The 21,176-nt window shown below is 44.4% G+C and overlaps 1 protein-coding gene across 2 annotated transcripts in view; it reads left to right on the top strand.

The window, feature by feature from the left end:
* Bmpr1a (bone morphogenetic protein receptor type 1A) overlaps window positions 1–14,886 on the top strand; it is a 152,727-nt gene extending 137,841 nt beyond the window's left edge. For both annotated transcript variants that reach the window (XM_087210947.1, XM_087210946.1), the window contains 8 exons: window positions 53–149; window positions 300–399; window positions 1,865–2,009; window positions 5,824–6,016; window positions 7,201–7,498; window positions 9,518–9,693; window positions 10,690–10,820; window positions 10,903–14,886. In XM_087210947.1, coding sequence (XP_087067073.1) covers window positions 53–149; window positions 300–399; window positions 1,865–2,009; window positions 5,824–6,016; window positions 7,201–7,498; window positions 9,518–9,693; window positions 10,690–10,820; window positions 10,903–11,028 — 1,266 coding nt within the window. In that variant the 3' untranslated portion in view covers window positions 11,029–14,886. The remainder of the gene's footprint in view (window positions 1–52; window positions 150–299; window positions 400–1,864; window positions 2,010–5,823; window positions 6,017–7,200; window positions 7,499–9,517; window positions 9,694–10,689; window positions 10,821–10,902) is intronic.
* Window positions 14,887–21,176: the final 6,290 nt, after the last annotated feature.

Raw genomic sequence — 21,176 nt, 5'->3', positions numbered from 1 at the left:
TATCAATTAATACATTAAACCATTTCCAATTTTACCATTACTCTTCCTCTAGGATTCTCCAAAAGCCCAGCCTCGCAGGACAATAGAATGTTGTCGGACCAATCTGTGTAACCAGTATTTGCAGCCTACACTGCCCCCTGTCGTTATGGGTAGGTTAGCCATGGTTCTCTGTTACATAGTTTCTCTGCTTTTAGCAGTAACCTTTAAGCTGCCTGGAATTTAGCATGCAGTGTTGTTTTTCCTTTTGATGAATGTGGTGGAAAAATGCTGTTTATTTCATTGTCTACCTCTGTTGGCAGGTCCATTTTTTGACGGCAGTATTCGATGGCTGGTTGTGCTTATTTCCATGGCAGTCTGCATAATTGCTATGATCATCTTCTCCAGCTGTTTTTGTTACAAGTAAGAAGATGCTTGGTTTGATGCAAAATACTTTGTTAACTATTAGTTATTGATAACTTTAAAACCACTGGCAGAAAAACCACTGATTGCTGTAGGTGATTCAGAAACTGTTAATTTGTATTCTCTGGTAATATCTCCTTAAGTAAAATAAAATAGAAAAAAATATCTCAAGTTAACTAGTTTTTTAAGAGGAAAAAAGATCTTCCTACCAATTAATTAATTGTACACAATTTTATACTTAAGTGCTCCTGCATATTCACAATTTTCTTGTTTGTGAAATATTGAGCTTTGTTATGTCTGAAGTTTTACACCCTGTCCCTAGAAACCAGTTGCCTTATATTCTTTACTAACTGGCAGCTTCAGAAATGTTTACACTTAATCACTTTAGAAGACAGTTGCCAAAAAGAAGAGTAGTAAGATGTCCATTACCAGACATCAACTTCAATAATAAACATCGTCATAAAATGGATTAATATAGAGATATCAATGAACTAGGTTAGCAAGTTTTGTGTATTATAAAGGTAATATTTCAGATCACTGAAGAGAAGGATGTATTATTCAATAAATGGATTTGAGACTAGGTAGCTACTGATTGATGGGAAAAAATGAAGTTGGAACAATTCCTGCACTGAAATAAATTTGAGCAAGATCAGAATTATACATGTATGTAATAAAATGTATCTTGGAGTTTGGAAGACTTCTGATACAAAACTTGGAATCAAATAAATATAGTAGGTAGGTGGATAGATAAATAGATAGAATAGTATTAGCTACATAAACATAAAACTACTATATGCCAGGTGTAGTACATGCCTGTACTTCCAGGACCCTGGGAAACTAAAGCAGGAGAATTGCAAGTTCAAGCCTAGCCTGTCACAAAATTAAATTTTTTTTAAAAACTTGGGGAAGCAGCTCAGTACAAGGGCCCTGGATTCAATCCCCAGTACCAACAAAACAAAACTCTACTATGTGGCAAAAACCACCACAAACAGCCACATGACAGACTGTAAAAAATGTGGGCAGCTTTACTCCAAAGGGCTGATATTTTGCAAGTATCCTTTTTTAAAAATGCAGACATATTCATTATTCATTTTAACACAATACAGTTGTAAACACAAATGAAAACATGCACAGTAGAAAGTGAGTATTCCTGTGCTGCGTACCCTTTCTGATACTTTATAGGTGTACAAATATGTAAAACTTCTGTAACAGCCTGGATGATACTTTGCATGCCACTTGATCCATTTTTTCACTGCCAGTACCCCATGAACATCTTGCTCTTTGACTTAGCGCACAGCACTTACCCTTGTGAGCTCCATTAACACAGGATATTTTCTGTGACAAGACGGACTTGTGTATAAATTATACCTGAAGGAAGGATGATGGTATGGGGAACTTAGGGAAATCAGCTCAGAATTGTATGGTTTCAGAATTTTAATATAGATTGTTTTCTGCTTTTTAAAAGACACTATTGCAAGAGCATCTCAAACAGACGTCGCTACAATCGTGATTTGGAACAGGACGAAGCATTTATTCCAGTGGGAGAGTCACTGAAAGACCTTATTGACCAGTCACAGAGCTCTGGGAGTGGGTCTGGACTTCCCTTACTGGTAAGCCAGCGTTTCCTGTGAGCACAAATGGCACAAAGATGTGGGAGGCATCCTCCTGGGAAGATGGGCAGGGTCATTACTGCAGATTGATGAGTTATTGCAGATATACCAGGCACCTTTTCTTTCTTCTTATCTGGAAGGATGCATGCCGAACTGCAAGATGAAATGACTTAGTAAGAAATGTATAGCTGGGTGTAGTAGTGCACACCTGTAATCCCAGCACTCTGAGAGACTGAGGCAGAAAGACAGCAAGCCCAGGCTAGGGTACTTAGCAACTTATGAGACCCTGTTTCAAAAAAAAAAAAAAAAAAAAAATGTGAACCAAGAAAAATAGAATAGGTAAGTAAGATAGAGCCCAAAGTAAGAAAGAAGTGTGTTATATAGAGGGCAAGAAGGTAGGTCAGGCCAGGTGTGGTGGTGTACGCCTGTGATCCCAGCACTTGGGAGGCTGAGGGCAGGAGGATTGCGGTGAGTTCTAGGCCAGCCTGGGCTACATAATGAGTTCAAGCTTAGCCTGAACTACATAGCAAGACCCCATCTCAAAAAAATAGAAGAGAAGATTAGGTCATAGAGTCTTATGTAAGTGTAAGAGTCACAAGTTTTGCACTAAGTATTTTAATAGCCAACATGAAGAGGAGTCAAGTGTAAGATTCTCTACATCTGTAAGATTAAGTTGACCGGTTGAGGGAAGTATAACTGTTTCAGAAGTAAAGAGGGGTATAAATCTAACAAGTTTATATATGTGAAAATAGATTCAGGTGTCAAGAGGACTCTCACAGTAACACTAGCTATCCAAATAGATTTTTAAAAAATAATTATTTGTTTATTGGTACATTTTAGGTATACATAATGATCACATTCGTCATGCAGAATTTGTACCAGATTTTTAATTAATTTCATTAGCTAAAAATAAATACATTGCCATCCAGTTTAGAACTTCAGGAAAATCCCAAGAATGGTAGAATAAAACTAATGCAAACAGTAAGTGAGTTTGTCGGGTCGCAGAATAAAGTCATTGTATAAATAATATTAAATTTATATACACTAGCAACAGACTATTGGAAAAGGAAATTTACAAAATGGTATTACTCTCCCCGCCCACCCTCCACCCCCAACCCCGTACCAGGGATTTAACTCAGGACCTTGCACTTGCCAGGCAGTGCCACTGAGCTACATCCCCAGCCCACAAAGTGATATTTTAAATGGCATCAGAACATGAAATATTTAGGGATAGGTTTAAGAAAATGTGTGTAAGACTTGTATAAGATTTGCACATTGGAAATTATAAAACATTTGTTAGTTAAGTCCTAAACAAGTGAAGACATATATCCTGTTTATGAATGAGAGGACTCAGTATTATAATATCTTTAGTTTACTTCAAATTTGTGTATAGTTTTTTGGTTTTTTTAAACAAGGTCAGGCTTTGTAGTTCAGGCTGCCTTGAACTCACTATGGAGCCCACGCTGGCCTTGAACTCACTCAGCAATCCTGCCGCAGCCTCCCCAGCATGCGATTACAGGTGTGCACCACCACACCCGACAGTTTCATTTTAATACAGATAAATTTTGAAGAAACTGATGAGCTGATTCTCAGATTTATAAGGAAATACAGAGGAGCTTTTGGCTTGCTGTTAGCACAGGGTAGAGCAGCACTGAGTCTGGGAAGGGACACACAGACATGGGCAGTTGATTTTTCTTTGTAAATAACGATAACCAAAGTGACTCAGTGGTGAAAAGACAGTCTCTTCAACAGATGGTCAGGAAGCTCAAATAGCCATTTGCTAAAAGGTGAATCTTACCCCTTATCTCATGGCGTGTACAAAATTAACTTGCAATGGACTAGAGACCTAAATGTTAAACCCATTTATGTCGAAGAGTGAAATTGTTTTAATTTTTGCATGAGATTTATATATGTTACCTAGAAAAGTTCAAGAAATAAGAATTTGAAGAAAACAGTTTATTATGTTCCATTGTTATGGGGGTTCCAAAAATAGATCACTAGGGCCGGGGATTTAGTTCAGTGGTTCCAGGGCCTACCTCGAAAAATAGATCACTAGACATTGAAAGGTTAAATTCTAAAACCTCTAAGAGTATTGGAGAAAATTTTTGTGACCTTGAGTTGAGTAAAGGCTTCTTAGCACACAAAAAGTGTGAATGAGCATCATCAAAAATTACAATTCTTGCTATGCAGAAAACTGTTAGGAAAGTGAAGAGACAAGCCACAGATGGCAAAGTAGATCTAATGAAGGACTTCTGTGCAGAATATGTCAAGAAATTTACAGCTCAGTGATAAGAACAGACACTTTTCAAAGAAGATATAGTACTGGCAGATGAGCACGTAAAAAGATGCTCAACAGCAATGGGGACATGCAGATTAAGCACCATGAGACACTGCTGCACCTCCACCCTGGTGCCTCAGATTGACAAATTGAACAGTTTGACAGCTGACCTGAAAGCTAAGCTTGCTTGCTTGCTTGCTTGATTTGTGGTGCTGAGGATTGAACCCAAGGCCTTAGAAGTAATCTACATTGCCAGCTCTTCTCTATTATTTTATTGAATGCTTTTTTTTTGGTACTGGGGATCAAACTTGAAACCTTGTGCTTACAAGGCAGGCAGCGGCACCACTGAGCTAAATCCCCAGCTTCTCTATTATTTTATGTTGAGATAGGGTCTTGATAAGTTGCTCAGGCTGGCCTTGGACTCACCACCCTCCTCAGCCTCCTGAAGTCCTGGCTTACAGACATATGCCACTGTGTCCGGCCCATGTGTGTTGTATACAGGGACTCAGGTCTTCTGCTAACTATTTACCCAAGAGTTACAAAAACACATCCACACAGAGACCTGACTGAGTGTTTATGGCAGTCGCACTCATAACAGACATAGATTAAAAACAGCCCCCAAGTCCATCAGCTGATAGATGGATAAACAAATCGGGATACATTCATACAGTAGAATACGACTCATTAACAAAGAGGAGCCAACCCCTGATGCCTGTAGCAGCAGCATGGATCACGTCAAAGCCTTGTGTGCTCCATGAAGGAAGCCAGACAAAAAGGCTGCGTGTTGAATGCATCTCTTTCTCTGACACTCCAGAAAGGGTAGGTCTGTAGCGGCAGAGACCAGGTCAATGATGCCAGGGACCGAGGAGTGTGGGGACTTTTTTAGGGAATGGAAATGGTCTATATCTTAAATGCAGTTCTGGGGATCAGATGACTGTATTTGTCAAAACTTAGTCCACTGTTCTCAAAAAGGGTGAATTTTATTGTATATAAATCATACCTTAATAGTCCTTTAAAAAAAAGATTGCAGATAGAATCTGTAATAAGTGGTGCCTGAAGTCAGTGGGTTTAGGTTTGCACAGACTCTGCCCCACTCTCCCTGTGGTGCTGGGCATGAATCTGTGCCCTCACACGAGCCAGGCAGGGGCTCAGGACCACACGCTGCATGGCCTGCTGGACCCGGGTGGTGTAGCTGACACACAGATTGGCAGCTTGTGAGGGCCTGCTTGGGAGACGAGCTTCCCAGAATGTCAGAAAAGGGCAAGCCCCACACACAAACACTTGCCAGGTCTTTGCTTTGCAGCACACTCACTGTAGCCAGAGCCCAAATCTGCCTAGGGTGACTGTTTTTGCATCCACTACCTGTTCCTGCATGATTTCAGAATACGTTGTACATTGTTTCTTCACGTAAGTACGGTGTGCATTCTAACACTGCAATTGGTTGCTCGGATGTACCAGTCTTCTTGATGGCGCAGACTATCATGCCCCTTTGTCTTTTCACCAAGACCTCAAAACCTTTTATTTTGTTCTGCAAAGGTTCAACGAACTATTGCCAAACAGATTCAGATGGTCCGGCAGGTTGGAAAAGGCCGGTATGGAGAAGTGTGGATGGGTAAATGGCGTGGAGAAAAGGTGGCGGTCAAAGTTTTTTTTACCACTGAAGAAGCAAGCTGGTTCCGAGAAACGGAGATCTACCAGACGGTGCTGATGCGCCATGAGAATATACTTGGTGGGTGCCCTCGTGTTCATGCAGGGTCGGTGCCCTGGGTACCTGCCACGTCCATGTGTTTGGTACCCAGCCGGAGAGGATGGGTAGTGATACTCATGTGTAGACTTACTCCTGAAATAACAAAAGCCACATTTGTACAGATGCTTCAAGCAGCTTTCTAGGGTAATTCTTAAGTACACGTGCAGTTTGCCTTTTGTAAGCTCGACACCTGAACGTGCAGGTCTGTGTGTGTTCTGGGTGTAGTGTGTGCCTTTCCCACCTTGTTCCACAGCAGCAATGATTTAGGCATGATGCAGTCAGCAGGGCACATGAATGGACCTTGTTGCTGGAGTTTTCTTTTCAGCTGCTGTTTCCCAACCCTTTTTCTGGAGAGCCCACAGCACACTGCCATGTGTCTAACAGGCTCTCATTGTACTTTCCTGTTGCTGCTGTGACACATGATGGTGAACAGGGTGGCTCACAACAACACAGGGCTATTCTGTCAGTCTTACGGGTCAGAGTTCAAGGTCAGGTTGTACTTGCTGGAGGCTCAGGAGGATCCTTCCCACCCAGCCTGGCTGCTGTGGCTATGCACAGTGCTGTTTAGAGACAACACTCGAGACTTCGTCACCCAGACTCCTTCCCTGTGTGCCTGTGTCCACATTGCCATCTTAAAGGACACCAGTCGGAGAATTGGAGCCACCCTGCTGTGTCCCAGCCTGGTCCCTTCTGCAAAGACCCTGTTTCCAAGCAAGGTCATAGTCATAGGTGCTTGGTGGACAAGACTTTGGGGCAGCACTGTTGAACCCACACAGTGCTCCCTGCCCTTTTTAAGTATCCAGTTTTCAACATGAAAGAACCTTTTTCACTAGAGATTCATGTAGATTGAGGACATACTGCAGGTTACTTCATAATAGGTACTCTTTTTCTTGGTCATGGCATTTCATGATTGTTGTTTAGATTATTATAAGTCTCTTTCAGGAGTACAGTATATATATACACATGTGTGTATATGGTAGAAGTGTATGTGTGATAGAAATAAAGTTTTTAGTAACACATTCAGGAGATTTTGCTGGGCAAAATTAAATTATTCCTATCTGCATGTCACATGTCGAGCGTTGTCAGTGCCCTGCTCACTCCTGACCCACTCGTGACCCTCCTGCACCTCTGGTGAAAACTGACCTTTCCCACTCATTACTGTGCAGGATTCATAGCTGCAGACATTAAAGGCACAGGTTCTTGGACACAGCTCTACCTGATCACTGATTACCACGAAAATGGGTCTCTCTATGACTTCCTGAAGTGCGCTACACTGGACACCAGAGCCCTGCTCAAGTTGGCTTATTCTGCTGCCTGTGGTCTGTGCCACCTTCACACAGAGATTTACGGCACCCAAGGGAAACCTGCAATTGCACATCGAGACCTCAAGAGCAAGAACATCCTCATCAAGAAAAATGGAAGTTGCTGTATTGCTGACCTGGGCCTCGCTGTTAAATTCAACAGGTGACAGTTCTTTGACCCACTGTTTTGAAATTGTTTTAATCTCTAAAAGATATTTGCCCACCTGGTACAGAAGCACACCTATAATCCCAGCTACTCAGGAGGGTGAGGCAGGAGTATTACACGTGTGAGGCCAGCCTGGATGACTTGGCGAGACCCTGCAACAAAATGAAAAAAAGAGGTCTGGGGATAAAACCCACTGGTAGCACACACTGGATTTGATCTCCAGTAACACACGCACACGTGTGTGTGCACACACAGGGCCCATTTGTGTTTAGGACATTGGAATTCTCGAAATGTGTAAATGCTCATTATACAGTGATATAAACATATGATTAGGGTTTTGGAGTTTTCTTTTCATATCATATCCTACTATACATAAATCTTTATTTCCTGCTTTTTATTGTCATAGACAATCCTTCTATGTCAGTTTATGTAAATTGACCTCTTGTTTGCTTTTGTTTTCTTTTGACAGTACTGGGGATTTAACCCAGCCCCTAGTACAGGCTAGGCAAGTTCTCTACCCCTGAACCTCAGCCCTTTTCAAATTGTGTTTTGAGACAGAATTTGATGCCCAGTCTGGCTTCCAACTTGGGATCCTCCTAACTCAGCCTCCCAAGCAGCTGGTTGCACTACCATGCCTGACACTTGATTCTTTTTAACAGATGCAAAGTTTTCAGTAATACAGATGTACTTTTAAGTTGCTACAGATGACCCATCTAATGGACATTATGGTTGCTTCTTGTGTATCTATTACTCAAAAAAGTTAGTGAACATTATTGGGTTTTTTAATATTTAAATTACTCTATTTAAGACAAACAGGGCCGGGGATTTAGCTCAGTGGTTCCGCTGCCTGCCTTGTAAACACAGGTAACAAAAAAAAACTTAAGACAAACACCTATAATATAGTGAACGTTATTGTATTTGTGCATATATTATATCATTGAGCACTTGTACAGAATTTTCTTCGAGATCCCTAGAGAAGGGACTGCTGAGTCAGTTTTCATGTATGAAGTTGTGGTCCACTGCTGATCACCCCTTTTAAAAGTGCACATCGTGAAAAAAAAAAAGGTGTGCATCATGTGGTTCTTGCTCTTATAATAGGACAGAGCAGTGCTATTTCTCCACTGTCACTTGAGAATTGTCAATTTAAAAAAACTGTTAGAAAAGTTTAGGAGTCGTGGAAGCCATTTCAAAGTGGCTCTTGAATGCAGTGTTGTAGGGTTAGTTTCACATTTCAGAATTCATATCCGGCCACAATCTGAAATACTAATCTGTAAACAGCTCTGAGGCTGTCTGCATCCCTCCCCGCCATCAGTGCTGAGTCGATGCAGGGCTTGTGGGCACCAGGTGCTGGGTAATAAAGCACAGCACTCAGTGGGTCTGTGCCTGAGGGGGTCTCCTGAGGGGACACACAGCTGAGCATGCATGTCTTCACTCTAAAACTCTGTCCTAAAATTTAAAAACTAGTAAGTAGCTCTGATTGTCATAGTGTTGTAGAAACACTACTTGCAGCAGAACTAGTTGCTGTAAAGAATAAAATGTCCTACGTCTCAAAGACTGGACATATCCTGTGAGATGATGAAAGCGAGTGATTCCTCTCTCCGTTTATTTTTACATTTACTTCTTGGGTATGATTATCTGTACTTTTTCTTCTATTCAGTGCTGCCTTCTTTCCTAGAGCGGCCCTGGTCTTCCTTGGAAACAGGCCCTAGTCTGTCCAGATGTAGAGCCCCCGTTGTCTCCATCCAACTGGGGTATGGGATGGCCTAGTGCTCACGGCCACTCAGGAAGAATTTGGGGCCCTGCTCTGGGCCGCTGCCACATTGTGTATGTGTGATGTGTGTTTAAGGGCGTACTGCTTTCCTCAAAGCCAGAGGTCCTGCGTTTCCTAATATATCTGGCCCCAAGGATTTCTGGTAAAGAAGTGTATACATACACAAAACTTTTATAAAATAGGACAGAAACAGCAGATAGGCTATTCCTTGTCTTCACCCTGGACCTTGTCCATTCCTATTCCAGTGACACAAATGAAGTTGATGTGCCCTTGAATACCAGGGTGGGCACCAAGCGCTACATGGCTCCAGAGGTACTGGACGAAAGCCTGAACAAAAACCACTTCCAGCCCTACATCATGGCTGACATCTACAGCTTCGGCCTGATCATCTGGGAGATGGCCCGCCGCTGCGTCACGGGAGGTAGGCTTGGAGCCGCGAGTTTCTGGTCACGTCATCTGGCACCATTCCCAGGGCCACGGGACATGGGTTGAAGCCCATGCAGGCAGAAGTGCTGGGCAGAGTTCAGAGACCCCAGGCAGGCTGCCCGGAGTCGCTCAGACAGAACGAGTGCCTTCACCCCACAGTGAGTTCTGTGTGCGGTGTGGCTGGGGGAAGATCCTCACCAGCAGAACCAGCACCTTAGCTGTGTTGGAGGCCAGTCCCCAAGGTGTCCGTCCCTGGCAGGATCCGGTCCAGCCTCTGGAAGGAGAGCAGTGTTCACACACACCACGTCTTTTTCACAGACTATCTGGGGACAGTGCACTGCCTGCCCTCCAGGGAAGGTGTCTGTCCTGTCGGAAGAGGTTCCGAGTAACTTGCCTGAGGACAGCAGGCTAGGGCTGCTGTGTGAGTGCTCTCTCTGCACATTATGGTCACTCTGTCTCTGGCCAAGCACAATGAGACAAGTGAAGAAACTGCATCCATCAGTAAGAACAGCTATGGGCAGGTGTGGTGGCGCACGCCTGTAATCCTGGCACTCAGGAAGCTGAGGCAGGAGGCTTACTATGAGTTCAAGGCCAGCGTGAACTGCATAATGAGACCCTGTTTCAATCCCCCCACACACACACAGTAGGAATGGTTATTTAAGTAGGTAATGAGATTTAAGTAGGTAATTAGATTAAGGTTGGAATTCAAAGATAAGTGAATTTCTGGTTGCCATCTTTTGTTCTTAAGGAATGTTAGTATGCCCTTTGCTGATGGACTCTGTCACACTGTGATGGGCTCCCGTGGAGGGAGAGGAAATAATGGGACTTAAATAAGAGAAAAACATGGATTTACTATGCGAGTTCATTCCCTGGTCATGCTTGTTTCTTCATCATGTAGGCAGAGTCAGTTTTTGTTCCCAGCTCAGTGAGAGGCCAAGGGGACTTGGCCCCTGTCTATCCTTGGGCCCACTGTGCTGTGTCCCTTCTACAGGCATCGTGGAGGAGTACCAGCTGCCATACTACAACATGGTCCCCAGTGACCCGTCCTACGAGGACATGCGGGAGGTTGTGTGTGTCAAACGCCTGCGACCACTGGTGTCCAACCGCTGGAACAGTGATGAGGTGAGTGGGCTCGGCCCTGGGGCAAGGGGGATGGGGGGTGGCTGCCAGGGGCTGCTGCTCAGCACATGCTCTTCCCTCCCAGTGTCTGCGCGCGGTCCTGAAGCTCATGTCTGAGTGCTGGGCCCACAACCCAGCCTCTAGGCTGACAGCACTGAGGATCAAGAAGACACTTGCCAAGATGGTGGAGTCCCAAGACGTGAAGATCTGACACCTGCACAGGCAGGAGGGCCCCGACTGTCCCCAGGGCACTGCGGCACACCTGCATGTGGCCCCTCCTCCTCACTTTCACAGGCTGCTAACATTGCCCAGCCCTGCCCTGCCCTGCCATGCTCTGCAGGACACCACTGGGGCTTGGGACCCTGCATTCTTCCCACATGGACAGCTGTATTCTAAATGTGGTTTTTGATGCCTTTTTAATTGAGTTTTTATGAGCTCCATCAGGACTCCAATCCTGATTCTTAAGTCTCCAGTGGAACTCTGTGTCCTGAATTGCCTATTCCTAAGTGGTGCTTTCTGTGAAAGCCGTAAGAAGCTAACTGAGCAGCAGAGATGGAGAAACCCACTTTTGCCTTCTACCTGAGAAATGTAATCTGTTTGTACTCTGCCTGTGTAAAGCAGCATCCTATGATGATGAGCTCCTTGGGGTGCCGCTCAGCTGACGGCAGTGCATCCTGCCCTTCTGGATACTGGTGTGTGCGTGGATGCGCCAGGATCCCTCTGCTGCCCGTGGAATTAGAAGAAAATGATTTATGAATGCACAGGAAGAGGCTGGTGGCTGGTGGTTTTGTGCTTTAAAAATGCAATATGTGGCCAAGATTTGCCAATTTGTAATAGCCATTTGTCTTGCAAGTGAGGTAGCTTCCCCAGCAACTTTGTCTTTTAACATAATAGTTGCTGTAAAGGCCAAAAGAAGTTCAAAGTGTCTGTAAATTTAGACTTTTTTTTTCTGCTGCCATCCTTTTTCATTTTTTATAATTATTATTTCATCATGAAAAGCATCCTATCCAGAGTTGGAGCTTCCAATGCCACGAACTGTGTTGATAAAGCAACCACTTCTTATTGAAGTGGAATTACTGCATCTGGTAGCGATGTAAGTGCCTAAATCATGTTCTGCATCCTTTACTCACAGTAACTTTTAAAAGGGAAGTTATTTATGTTGTGTGTATAATGTGCTTTACTTGCAAACCCCCTCCTTTCCAGCTGAGTTTATGTATGTACATACATTCATGCTACAGTGGCCAGTTCTCGGAGCCTCACATCCTGTCCTTGGGGTCAGGTTGGTGTAGGTCGAACACATACGAACTTTCAGAGTGTGAGCAACTTCAGGCAAAGACTTCATTGAGATATCATCTCAGTGGTCCTTTGCTAAAGAATTCTATAATTAGAGATTTATGTGTCAGAGCTGATATAAATTGATCCATACTCGTAATATGTTTTAGATATCTAAATCATTTGAGACTTTTTGAGGTTTTGTTTCTGGTCCCTAACTAGTGAAGATGAGGAAGAGCCTGGCAGAGGTGTGCAGTACTCCTGTCTGTACCATGTAGCTCTTATTCAGGAAAATGATACCAATTTTATATACAGTAGAGGCCTTGTTATCTGAGCAATACTGGGTCCCTTAAACTTACTGTGCTTCTGTAACACCTTTGAAATGCTTGTCTCTTATTCCCAACAATCAACTCATGAGAGCATCAAGTGAGACAGTGTCCTTTGAATGTAACACGAAATAAGTGTGATTGTATCACAACATGGCCAGAAAGGTTTGAATTCAATGGGGGAAATCAGAGCATACATACATCCATCACCAAAATCTTGACTGTCATTTAAGGCCAAAACTTAAGACATTGTCCTTATGCCAGATTTAACAAAGCTGAAACTTGCCTTAATCATGTGTTTAATAAGTTTCATTTAACATAAAGTTTTAAGTGTTCGTCAAATAAATCTGCATATTAATAGTATCCACTAATATGCTTCCAGAATGTGGCTCCCTCTCCCTGTGGAGAAGCACAGATACTGTAATCACAATCATTGTGTGATTTGAGAATACTTACAAGATCTATTTACTTCGTTAACTTTGATTCATTTTTCCCTTGGTAAACTTTGTCTTGAAAGCCATTTATCACCTTAATAAAGAAAATACGTAAAGAAATGCCAGTTCACCCTTAGAAAGAGCTGGTATGTGGAGGCAAAAGAGATGACAGAGACAATATAAATCACTACCATGAGTTTTTAAAATTAACTTGGCCTAGTAAATGACATCAAGAATTAACTTCAGAAGTTTGATTAATGAAAGCATTTTCTGTATAACATGTTACAAAGCAAATCCTGCCATATTTGTAATTTTTAGATTTTAATCTGAAAATGTTGCATGAAACTTACTGCCCTCTTAAATTTGAAGTTCATCCAGTAAGTGAAATATTCAAAGTCCAACAAGAGAACATACTGTGTTTATCATAGTTAATAATTTGTAAAACCCTGGAAGCCATTATTTGATCCTACTTAGAATTTTAGCATTTTAACAATTTGTGGCTTCAGTCAGTCATTTAAATAATTAAAAAATAAACACAAACTAGAAAATCTCACAGACTACCTGAATATAAGCAGCAAAAATTAATGGTCAAAGAAAATTCTCCTTGTGAATTTTTATGCTGGCCACTATCTCTAGAATTTAAGGCACATTCCACCTCCCTTCCAACTGCGCCTGCGTGCTGAGCACGGCCTTCAGGGGGCACCTGAGTCGGGCTTTTCCAGTCTTCAGTATTGCCTTGCCTGTATTCCAAAGTGCTTCTAAACTTAGAAAATGACCTTTATTCTTTGTAAGTTGTTTTCCTAGAATGTGCCAGGTTTTTATTTATTCACTCTTAACAAATACACAGTACCTTTTCTTTTCAGGTTCAATTTTTCTGGTTAGAACAAAAAACCCAGGTTTTTTGGGGGGTTTTTTTGGTAGTGGGGATCGAACTCCGGTCCTTGTGCTTGTGCAGCAGGCAGCGAAACCACTGAGCTAAATCCCCAGCCCTAAAAACCCAGTTTTTAAAGAATCATGCATCTCTGAGTTGGCCTGAGGTAAATCTGATCGTGAAAAGTTTATCTCGGGACTACTTTTATAAATTTTTTTTTGGTACTAGGGATCGAACTCAGGACCTTCCGCTTGCAAGGAGTCAAGATCTCCCCCGCCCCCCCAGGGATTGAACTCTGGACCTTGCACTTGCAAGGCAGGTGTGGCACCTCTGAGCTAAATCCCAGGCCCTTACTTTTATCAATTTAGAACACATTTCTTTCCATATATGTTGTTTTGGAGCATTTCTAAATAAGCAAAACAACTTAATCACAGAAAATTGATTTTCCAAAAGATGGCTACAGCCTCGTTCTGGTGGAAAGTGATAATATTCCAGGTGCCTGGTGTCAGATGCCAACACAGCAGGCAGCAGTTTGTCTTTGTACCATAGAGCTGTGAGCCGAGTCACGGTGGGAACTGCGAAGAGGACATACATAGCCTGAGAACCAGATTAAGGTGGGTGTGGTGCTGCACACCTGTGATCCCAGCACTCAGGAGGCTGAGGCAGGAGGATGTTGAGAGTGCAAGGCCAGCCTGGGCTACATAGCCAGACCTTATCTCAAAAACCAAAAGAAAAAAAGAACCAGATTAAGTGTAGGACAGCAGCAAATAGACCCTCTTGTCAGGACCGCATTTGCAGAAGGTGAACCATGTCACGTTAATGCTAGCTGTGCTCTGTCCTCTGCTTCACGGAATTATTTAAGCTCTTTTAGTGACCTTTATCCTTTCCCACTGAAAACTAAGATGTAGTATATGTTGTATAAAATGAAGATATCAATAGACCTAATTAGGGAAACTGTACATAGGCATTGAAAAGGGTAAAAACAAGCAGTTTTATTATGCAATTGTAAAACACCAAAAATCCAGATCTTTGATACATAACACACTAAATGTATTTTGTACAGCATCTGCTTTAAAGGGTGCCTTACTCAGTACCATTAACTGCTTTGTTCTATATACAGATTATGTCCAATGTATCATTTTTAAGTAAATAACCTTATTTTAGTACACTGTAGTGATGTGTTTTGTGATGCTGTTGTCGCCGTGTTGTGCCTCGGAAGTCACCTGGTGAGGTGGTATAACAGGTGAGTTACGAGCATGTGCCCCAAGTGTGTGTTTGGCCACACACCCTTGCCTTGTGCAGAGTGAGGTGCTAAACCTAACAGGGAGAGATCCTTTGCCTTTTATTTTATAAATTGGTCTTTTATTATAAAAATGTACTCATGGCAGAAATTTGGGGAAATGTAGGAAAGAATAAAGAAGCAAATAAATCAAATTTCATTTCCAGACATTATTACTACTTACATTTGAATGTTTCTTTTCTATCTTGTTTTTTTACAATTTTAGATCATAATATGCCACTATATACACATTAAAACATATTTTTTAAACCACTGACTGCATGTATTCCACCAGCTTGATGGAGTCATTTATTCAGCAGCTGCCTTTGGGGTTTGGGTTATTTCCATGGTTTGGGGGACGAGGACCAGTGCACCAACCACTCAGATCTTCACTCTGTTAAGTTCCATTTCTAGACTAAGATCAGTGGATGTGAGCTCAGTATTGGGGTGCTGGAGATGGTCCCAGGCCTCACACATCTAGGCCTGTGCTCTGCCCTGGACCAGGCGGGAACCAAAAAGATGACGGGTTGCAATGGAAACACCAATGGTTCTCTGTGACTTCCACCTTGTCGCCGGCCAAGAGGACTTGGCTCTGCTCACCAGCAGCTCTTGGGAAGCTGGCCCAGCTGCCTCTCCCTTCCTGCCCTGCCTGTGTCGTGTTGGGATCGGCACTGAGGCTCCTCGTGTGAGGCACTGCCTTGGAGTTCAAGCCACAGGGTCTTTCTCCAGGGAGGTCCAGGCCTGTCCATATCACTGGCTTTCCCTCCATCTCTGCACACTGGATGAATAGTTTCCCTTTTCCTTCCCACACAGGAACAATTTCCAAGGTTTCTTTTGTATTAATAGAAATTTAGTATTAGGAGTAGATGTCTAGGGCCAGGGATTTAGCTCAGTGGTTTTGCCACCTGCTGCACAAGTGCAAGGATCCGAGTTCAAACTCCGGTACCAAAACTAACAAAAAGATGTCTATCATCATTGCACGTAATTTCAGGCAGTGGTAGAGCTGGTTGTGTGGCTCAGTGGCAGAGCACTTACCTTAGCAAGTGTGAAGCCCTGGCTTCTATCTCCCAACTATTAAAAGTTTTTCAAGCAAATGTTAGTCAGTGGGTCTTCCTTCCCTTGCCAATACAATGACCATTTCCAGCATGGCATATATTTGTGCAGTAGTAGGGATTAAGCCCAGGATCTCCTTACTGAGCTACACCCCCAACCCTTTTAAAAAAATTTTAATTTTGAGACAAGGTCTTGGGTAATTCTCTTAAGCTGTCTATGCTGGACTCGAACTTGAGATCCTCCTGCCTCAGCCTCCCAGAGTGCATTACACGTGTGTCCCACCATAGCTGGCTGTGACACCTTTTAAAGTCAGATGCATGTTCCTAGGCAGCCTTGTTTCAGCTCTTTGGGTAGTGCATGCAGAGAAGCACAGTGGAACCAGGCCGGTCAGGGGTGCTCACCTGTGGTGACCTGGAAGTGAGCACGTGGGGCCTGCCTGTCCCTTCTCCAGCCTGAGTAGCTCTGGTCACTGCCAGTGACCAGTGTGACCTTGGTGGTCCATACCACTCAGATCATGACATCCTGGGGAGTCCAGCCCTGCCTGTTCCTCCTGAACTTCACAAAGGGACTGAAGTGTCACCGACGCCAGAGCTCAGTGTGGAACACTGAAGCCCAGCAGGCTTGAGGCTGGGGAAAGGAATGTGGGCTTTGGGAGGGTGCTTCCTTGTATGGCAGATCCAGAGGTGCTCTGCCAACTAAAATGCCAGTGTTGGCAAGCAGGTAAAAAACTGAGTGCCTGCCTGTTATCGCAGCACTCTTGGAGGCTGAAGCAGGAGGATCCCAAGTTTGAGCCCAGCTTGGTTAACAGCGATTTAGCAAGACCTTTTCTCAAAACATAGAGGTTGGAAATGTAGCTCAGTGCAAGGACCCGGGGTTCAATCCCCAGTACCTACCCTCCCCGCAAAGCAAAAAGAGTTGGCAGTGCTGAGAGCATGCAAGTGCTGAGGCAAATTTCAGTCAGACTTAAAGAAAGCAGCTCTTCCTGCCTGAGGTGGAGGGGCTGCCTGTGCTGGAGGGGCTCAGACTCTGAAGCTGCCATGGTTCCCTTGTCTCCCCAAACCTCTCATGAGAGGAGTCTTGACTCCAATAGGCCACGCAGGATTTGTTTCCTAGGTGGTTTGAAGTTTAAGCTTGCCATATCCACTGATTAACTGGGTCCTTTTAAACCCCTGTCTTGGTTACTTTTCTCATTCACTGCTGAGACAAAATACCTGACACCCAAAGATAAGAGGAGAGGTTCATTTCATTTTGCAGTTGTAGAGGTTTCCAGTCCATAGTTGGCTGGCTCCATGGCAGGGTGGCATGGCAGAGGGGCATCACAGAGGAGAAATAGTCCATGGCAAAGCAGGCAGAAGGCAGCAAAGCAAGCAGCAGCCATCCTGCCTTTCCCTTTTGTCCTATCCAGGATACCAGCCTTTGGGTGGTGCCCCCAGAACTATGTAATTCCAATCAGTGGATTAATTTATACACCCTTAATCCCACTGTCATCACATGCCCGTGAGGATTTAAGAATTGTTCTTTATTCCTTCCTCTTTATTGTCTTTCTAGAACTTCCTTTATGTGTGTGTGTGTGTGTGTGTGTGTGTATATATATATATATATATATATATATATATTTTTTTTTTTTTTTTTTTTTTTTTAGATGAGTTCACACTGTGTTGCCCAGGTCTGGAACTTACGGGCTTAAGTGGTTCTCCTGCCTCAGCCTCCGAGTAGCTGGGCCTACAAGCATATGCCGTTATGCCTAGGCACTTCTGTTTCTCAGCTCCTCTACTGAATTTTTTAAATTTCAAAAGCCAAATTTAACTTTATTTTGAAACAATTTTAAACTGCCAAAAAGTTGCAAAGATAGTCTAAGGAATGCCATTTACCCTTTACTCAGAGTCATTTTTGTTTTGTTTTGTACTTTTTTGAGACACAGTCTCGCTGTGTGTCCCAGGCTGGCTTTGAACTCATGGTGATCCTCCTGCCTCAGCCTCCTCTTGAGTGCTGGGATTACAGGCATGTGTCAGTTAAACTGCAGCATTTTGCCACCATGGTGTCATCCTATCTGTCTGCAGGCATCCCAAAGTCTCATCCTGCCACGAGTGCCATGCCACGAGGACGAGCTCCCGGTTTTGTTTTCCATCCAGATTTGGAGCCCTGAGGGCTGGGGATTTAGCTCAGTGGTACCACCGCCTGCATCACAAGCACAAGGTCCTGAGTTCAATTCCCTGGTACCAAAAGAAGACGGAGTCCTGGCTGCTCTAGCGTGGGTCTCAGTCATCCAGGACCTTACTGCTGCTTGTGCTGCTCGAGTTGGTCTCACTTGGCTGCCGGGACACTGCTGAGCAGGTCGAGCTTCCCAGCCAGCAGTCGGCCACCTCTCTGAGCACTTGGGTTTGTCTGGGTGGATGGTGCTGGCAGCCAGGCTCCAAGAGGTGGCCAGCCAGGTTGAAATTCCCACTTCCTAGGGCTGGGGCTGGGGCTTGGCTCTGGTAGAGCTTGCCTCAAGTGCTCAGGGCCCTGGGTTCAACCCCCCAGCACTGCAACAGCAAATCATATTTCCTCTGCACTGTCTAGGGCTTGGTGCCCAGGTCTTGGACCTGCTGCAAGCAGGAGGACCTCGGTCCTGATGCTGCCCATCTGGCTCAGCGGCTCCCCTTTGTCTTGGCCAACCCCTGCTCCTCCTCCACAGGCCTCTGTGAAGACAGCTTCCTGTTCCTTTCAAGCTGAGGGACAGTGGCTATGTCCCCCTGGACTGCAGGAAGCACTCACTCAAGGCCAAGCTGGATGCCCTGCCCAGGAGGTGCGGCAGTGCTGTGTTCTGACATAAAAGTACGGAGTTCACAGCGGCATGATTCATAAGAGCTAAATCGTTTTCCTTTTTTTTTTTTGAGACAAGCTGGCCTTGAACTCACTATGTAGCCCAGGCTGGCCTCCAACTCTCAACATCCTGCTTCAGCCTTCCAAGTGGTGGGATTACAGGCATATATCATTATGTCTGGTTATAATAGCTAAATCTTGGAAGTGGCCTATGTGTCCATCAACAGATGAATGGGTAAAGAAAATGTATTTACACACAATAAAGCACTACTCTGCCATAAAGAAGGATAACTTTGAATCATTTGTAGGAAAATAGATGTGCCTCGAGACCACAATATTAAGTGAAATAAATCAGGCACACAAACTCGTGGTTTCTCTTATTTAAGAAAGCCAAAATGTAAATAAAGAGCAAAATAAGAGATAAAGAACAGTGTGATCTTTTGCAAAAGAGAAAGGGATGGAGAGATGGAGGATGCTGGTGGGGGAGGGCAAAGGGGCATAAAAAGAATGAAGATGTATGTGTACCAGTTCCCAGGATGAATGTAATTGTTGTATCCTGCGAACATGGCCTAAATAAAAATAAATACTAAAAAACAAAAGGACTATGGAGGAGCCCCAGAGAAAGGCCAGCTTTCAGCCACTGTGTGTGTGTATGTGCGCCCCACATGTGGTGCTGGGATGAAGCCAGGGCCTCCCCTGTGCTAGACAAGTGCTCTGCACTGAGCCACACAGCCCAAGAACAGAATAGGTGCTCCTGCAAGTGGCAGTGGGGTCACGGCGATGCCTGCAGGTCTCATCTCCTGGCCTTAGTGTCATATCCTGGCTCAGCATGGCCCCTGGACTCCCTGCCCCACAATCACCCTAAAATCACCCCAGCAGGTACTTCTCCTTTTTTTTTTGGTACTGGGGATTGAACTTGGGACCTTGCATTTGCAAGGCAGGCAGTGGCACCACTGAGCTAAATCCCTGGCCCAGCAGGTACTTTTATTAACAACCTTTCCATGGAAGAACACAGGTCCTGAGGTTGGGGATGAGGACCTTTTTGGAGGTGACTAATTCATCCTGCTTACTATGTGCAGTCACTTCCAAACGCAGGTTTTGAGTGATGATGTTACCTTGCTGGGATCTTGTCCAGGTTCCTGATGTTCTAAACAAAGACTCCAGCAGGACCCAAGAGGAATAGCAGGACCAGTAATTTGTGAGAGAGGAGTCTGACTGGCAAATGACCGGCTTGACTGAGGCCCTCTGCTGGGCAGCGTGGACCTTTAATCCCTTGGAGGAGCTGTTATGGTGTCCAAAGCCCACGGTGGTCAAATCTGCTTGGTCAATGATATGGTTATTAGGGGTGGGTCAGCCAAGGACTGGGGAAGCCCCCCGGGCACATGCCTGGGGACTTACTGTGTGTAGCTAAGCTCCCTGATTCTCTTCTCCCACCATGCTCAGACCTGGGCATCCTGGGCCCAGCTAGGGTTTAACACACAAGGCAGATGCAGTCCCAGAAAGTGGCTTTGAGGTGGGCCCTCCCTCCTTTCTCAGCCTTCTCCTTAGCTACCTCCTGTTCTGCCCTAATGTTTCTGAGGCCTGGCTAGTGACAGCCAGATGTAGATGCCTGGCCTGGCTGGCAGTGATGGTGTCCTTTTCTGAGCATCCAGTCTTTGATCTGGCTTGGCCTGGGCTCAGGGTGCCCTTGGCAGCACACAACTGCATGGGGTGGGCAAGATTCCAAGCTGTGTTTAAAGCTGAGAACTTGCAGCTTAATCACCGATGCCAGTTGGTCTTCTCACTTGACTGGGCTGAGACTCTGGGGATGGCCTCGTGGAGCGCTAGACTCATAAGTGAATTAATCCACTAGTGTTTACAGCTGGATATGCTGGTAGGAGGTGGTGTCCACTTGGAGGTGGTCGTGGGTACAGGTCTTTGGAGTGTGTCCCTCTCCCTGGCACTTCCCCTAACCTCTGCTTCCTGGCCACCATGAAGTGAGCATCTTGCTCTACCATACCTTCCACCATGATGATCCTGCCTTGGAGCAAGCTGACCAAGTACTAAACCTCTGTGACCATAAGCCACAACACCTTCTCCTCATCTAAGTTGTGTTGTCAGTGACACAGCTGACATCACAGTCCCTCGCATGACATAATGGAGAACCCTCCAGAGAGCTCCCAAGGTCAAACCATCAAAGGCAACGGGGCCTACAAACTGCTTGTTTTAATGACAATATTTTAGCACATTCAGTTCACAAAGCTTAGTGGCAAATAAATTCAGGAGGTGAGGGAAAGGCAAGTATTTGAATTAATGAACCAAAGAAAAGAGAAGTGCTAA

The sequence above is a fragment of the Heterocephalus glaber genome, unplaced genomic scaffold (genome assembly GCF_053883595.1).
Source record: "Heterocephalus glaber isolate CG9 unplaced genomic scaffold, H.glaber_assembly_v1.0 deba00001235, whole genome shotgun sequence".
NCBI lineage: Eukaryota > Metazoa > Chordata > Mammalia > Rodentia > Bathyergidae > Heterocephalus > Heterocephalus glaber.
This window is presented reverse-complemented; position numbering and strand designations above follow the sequence as displayed.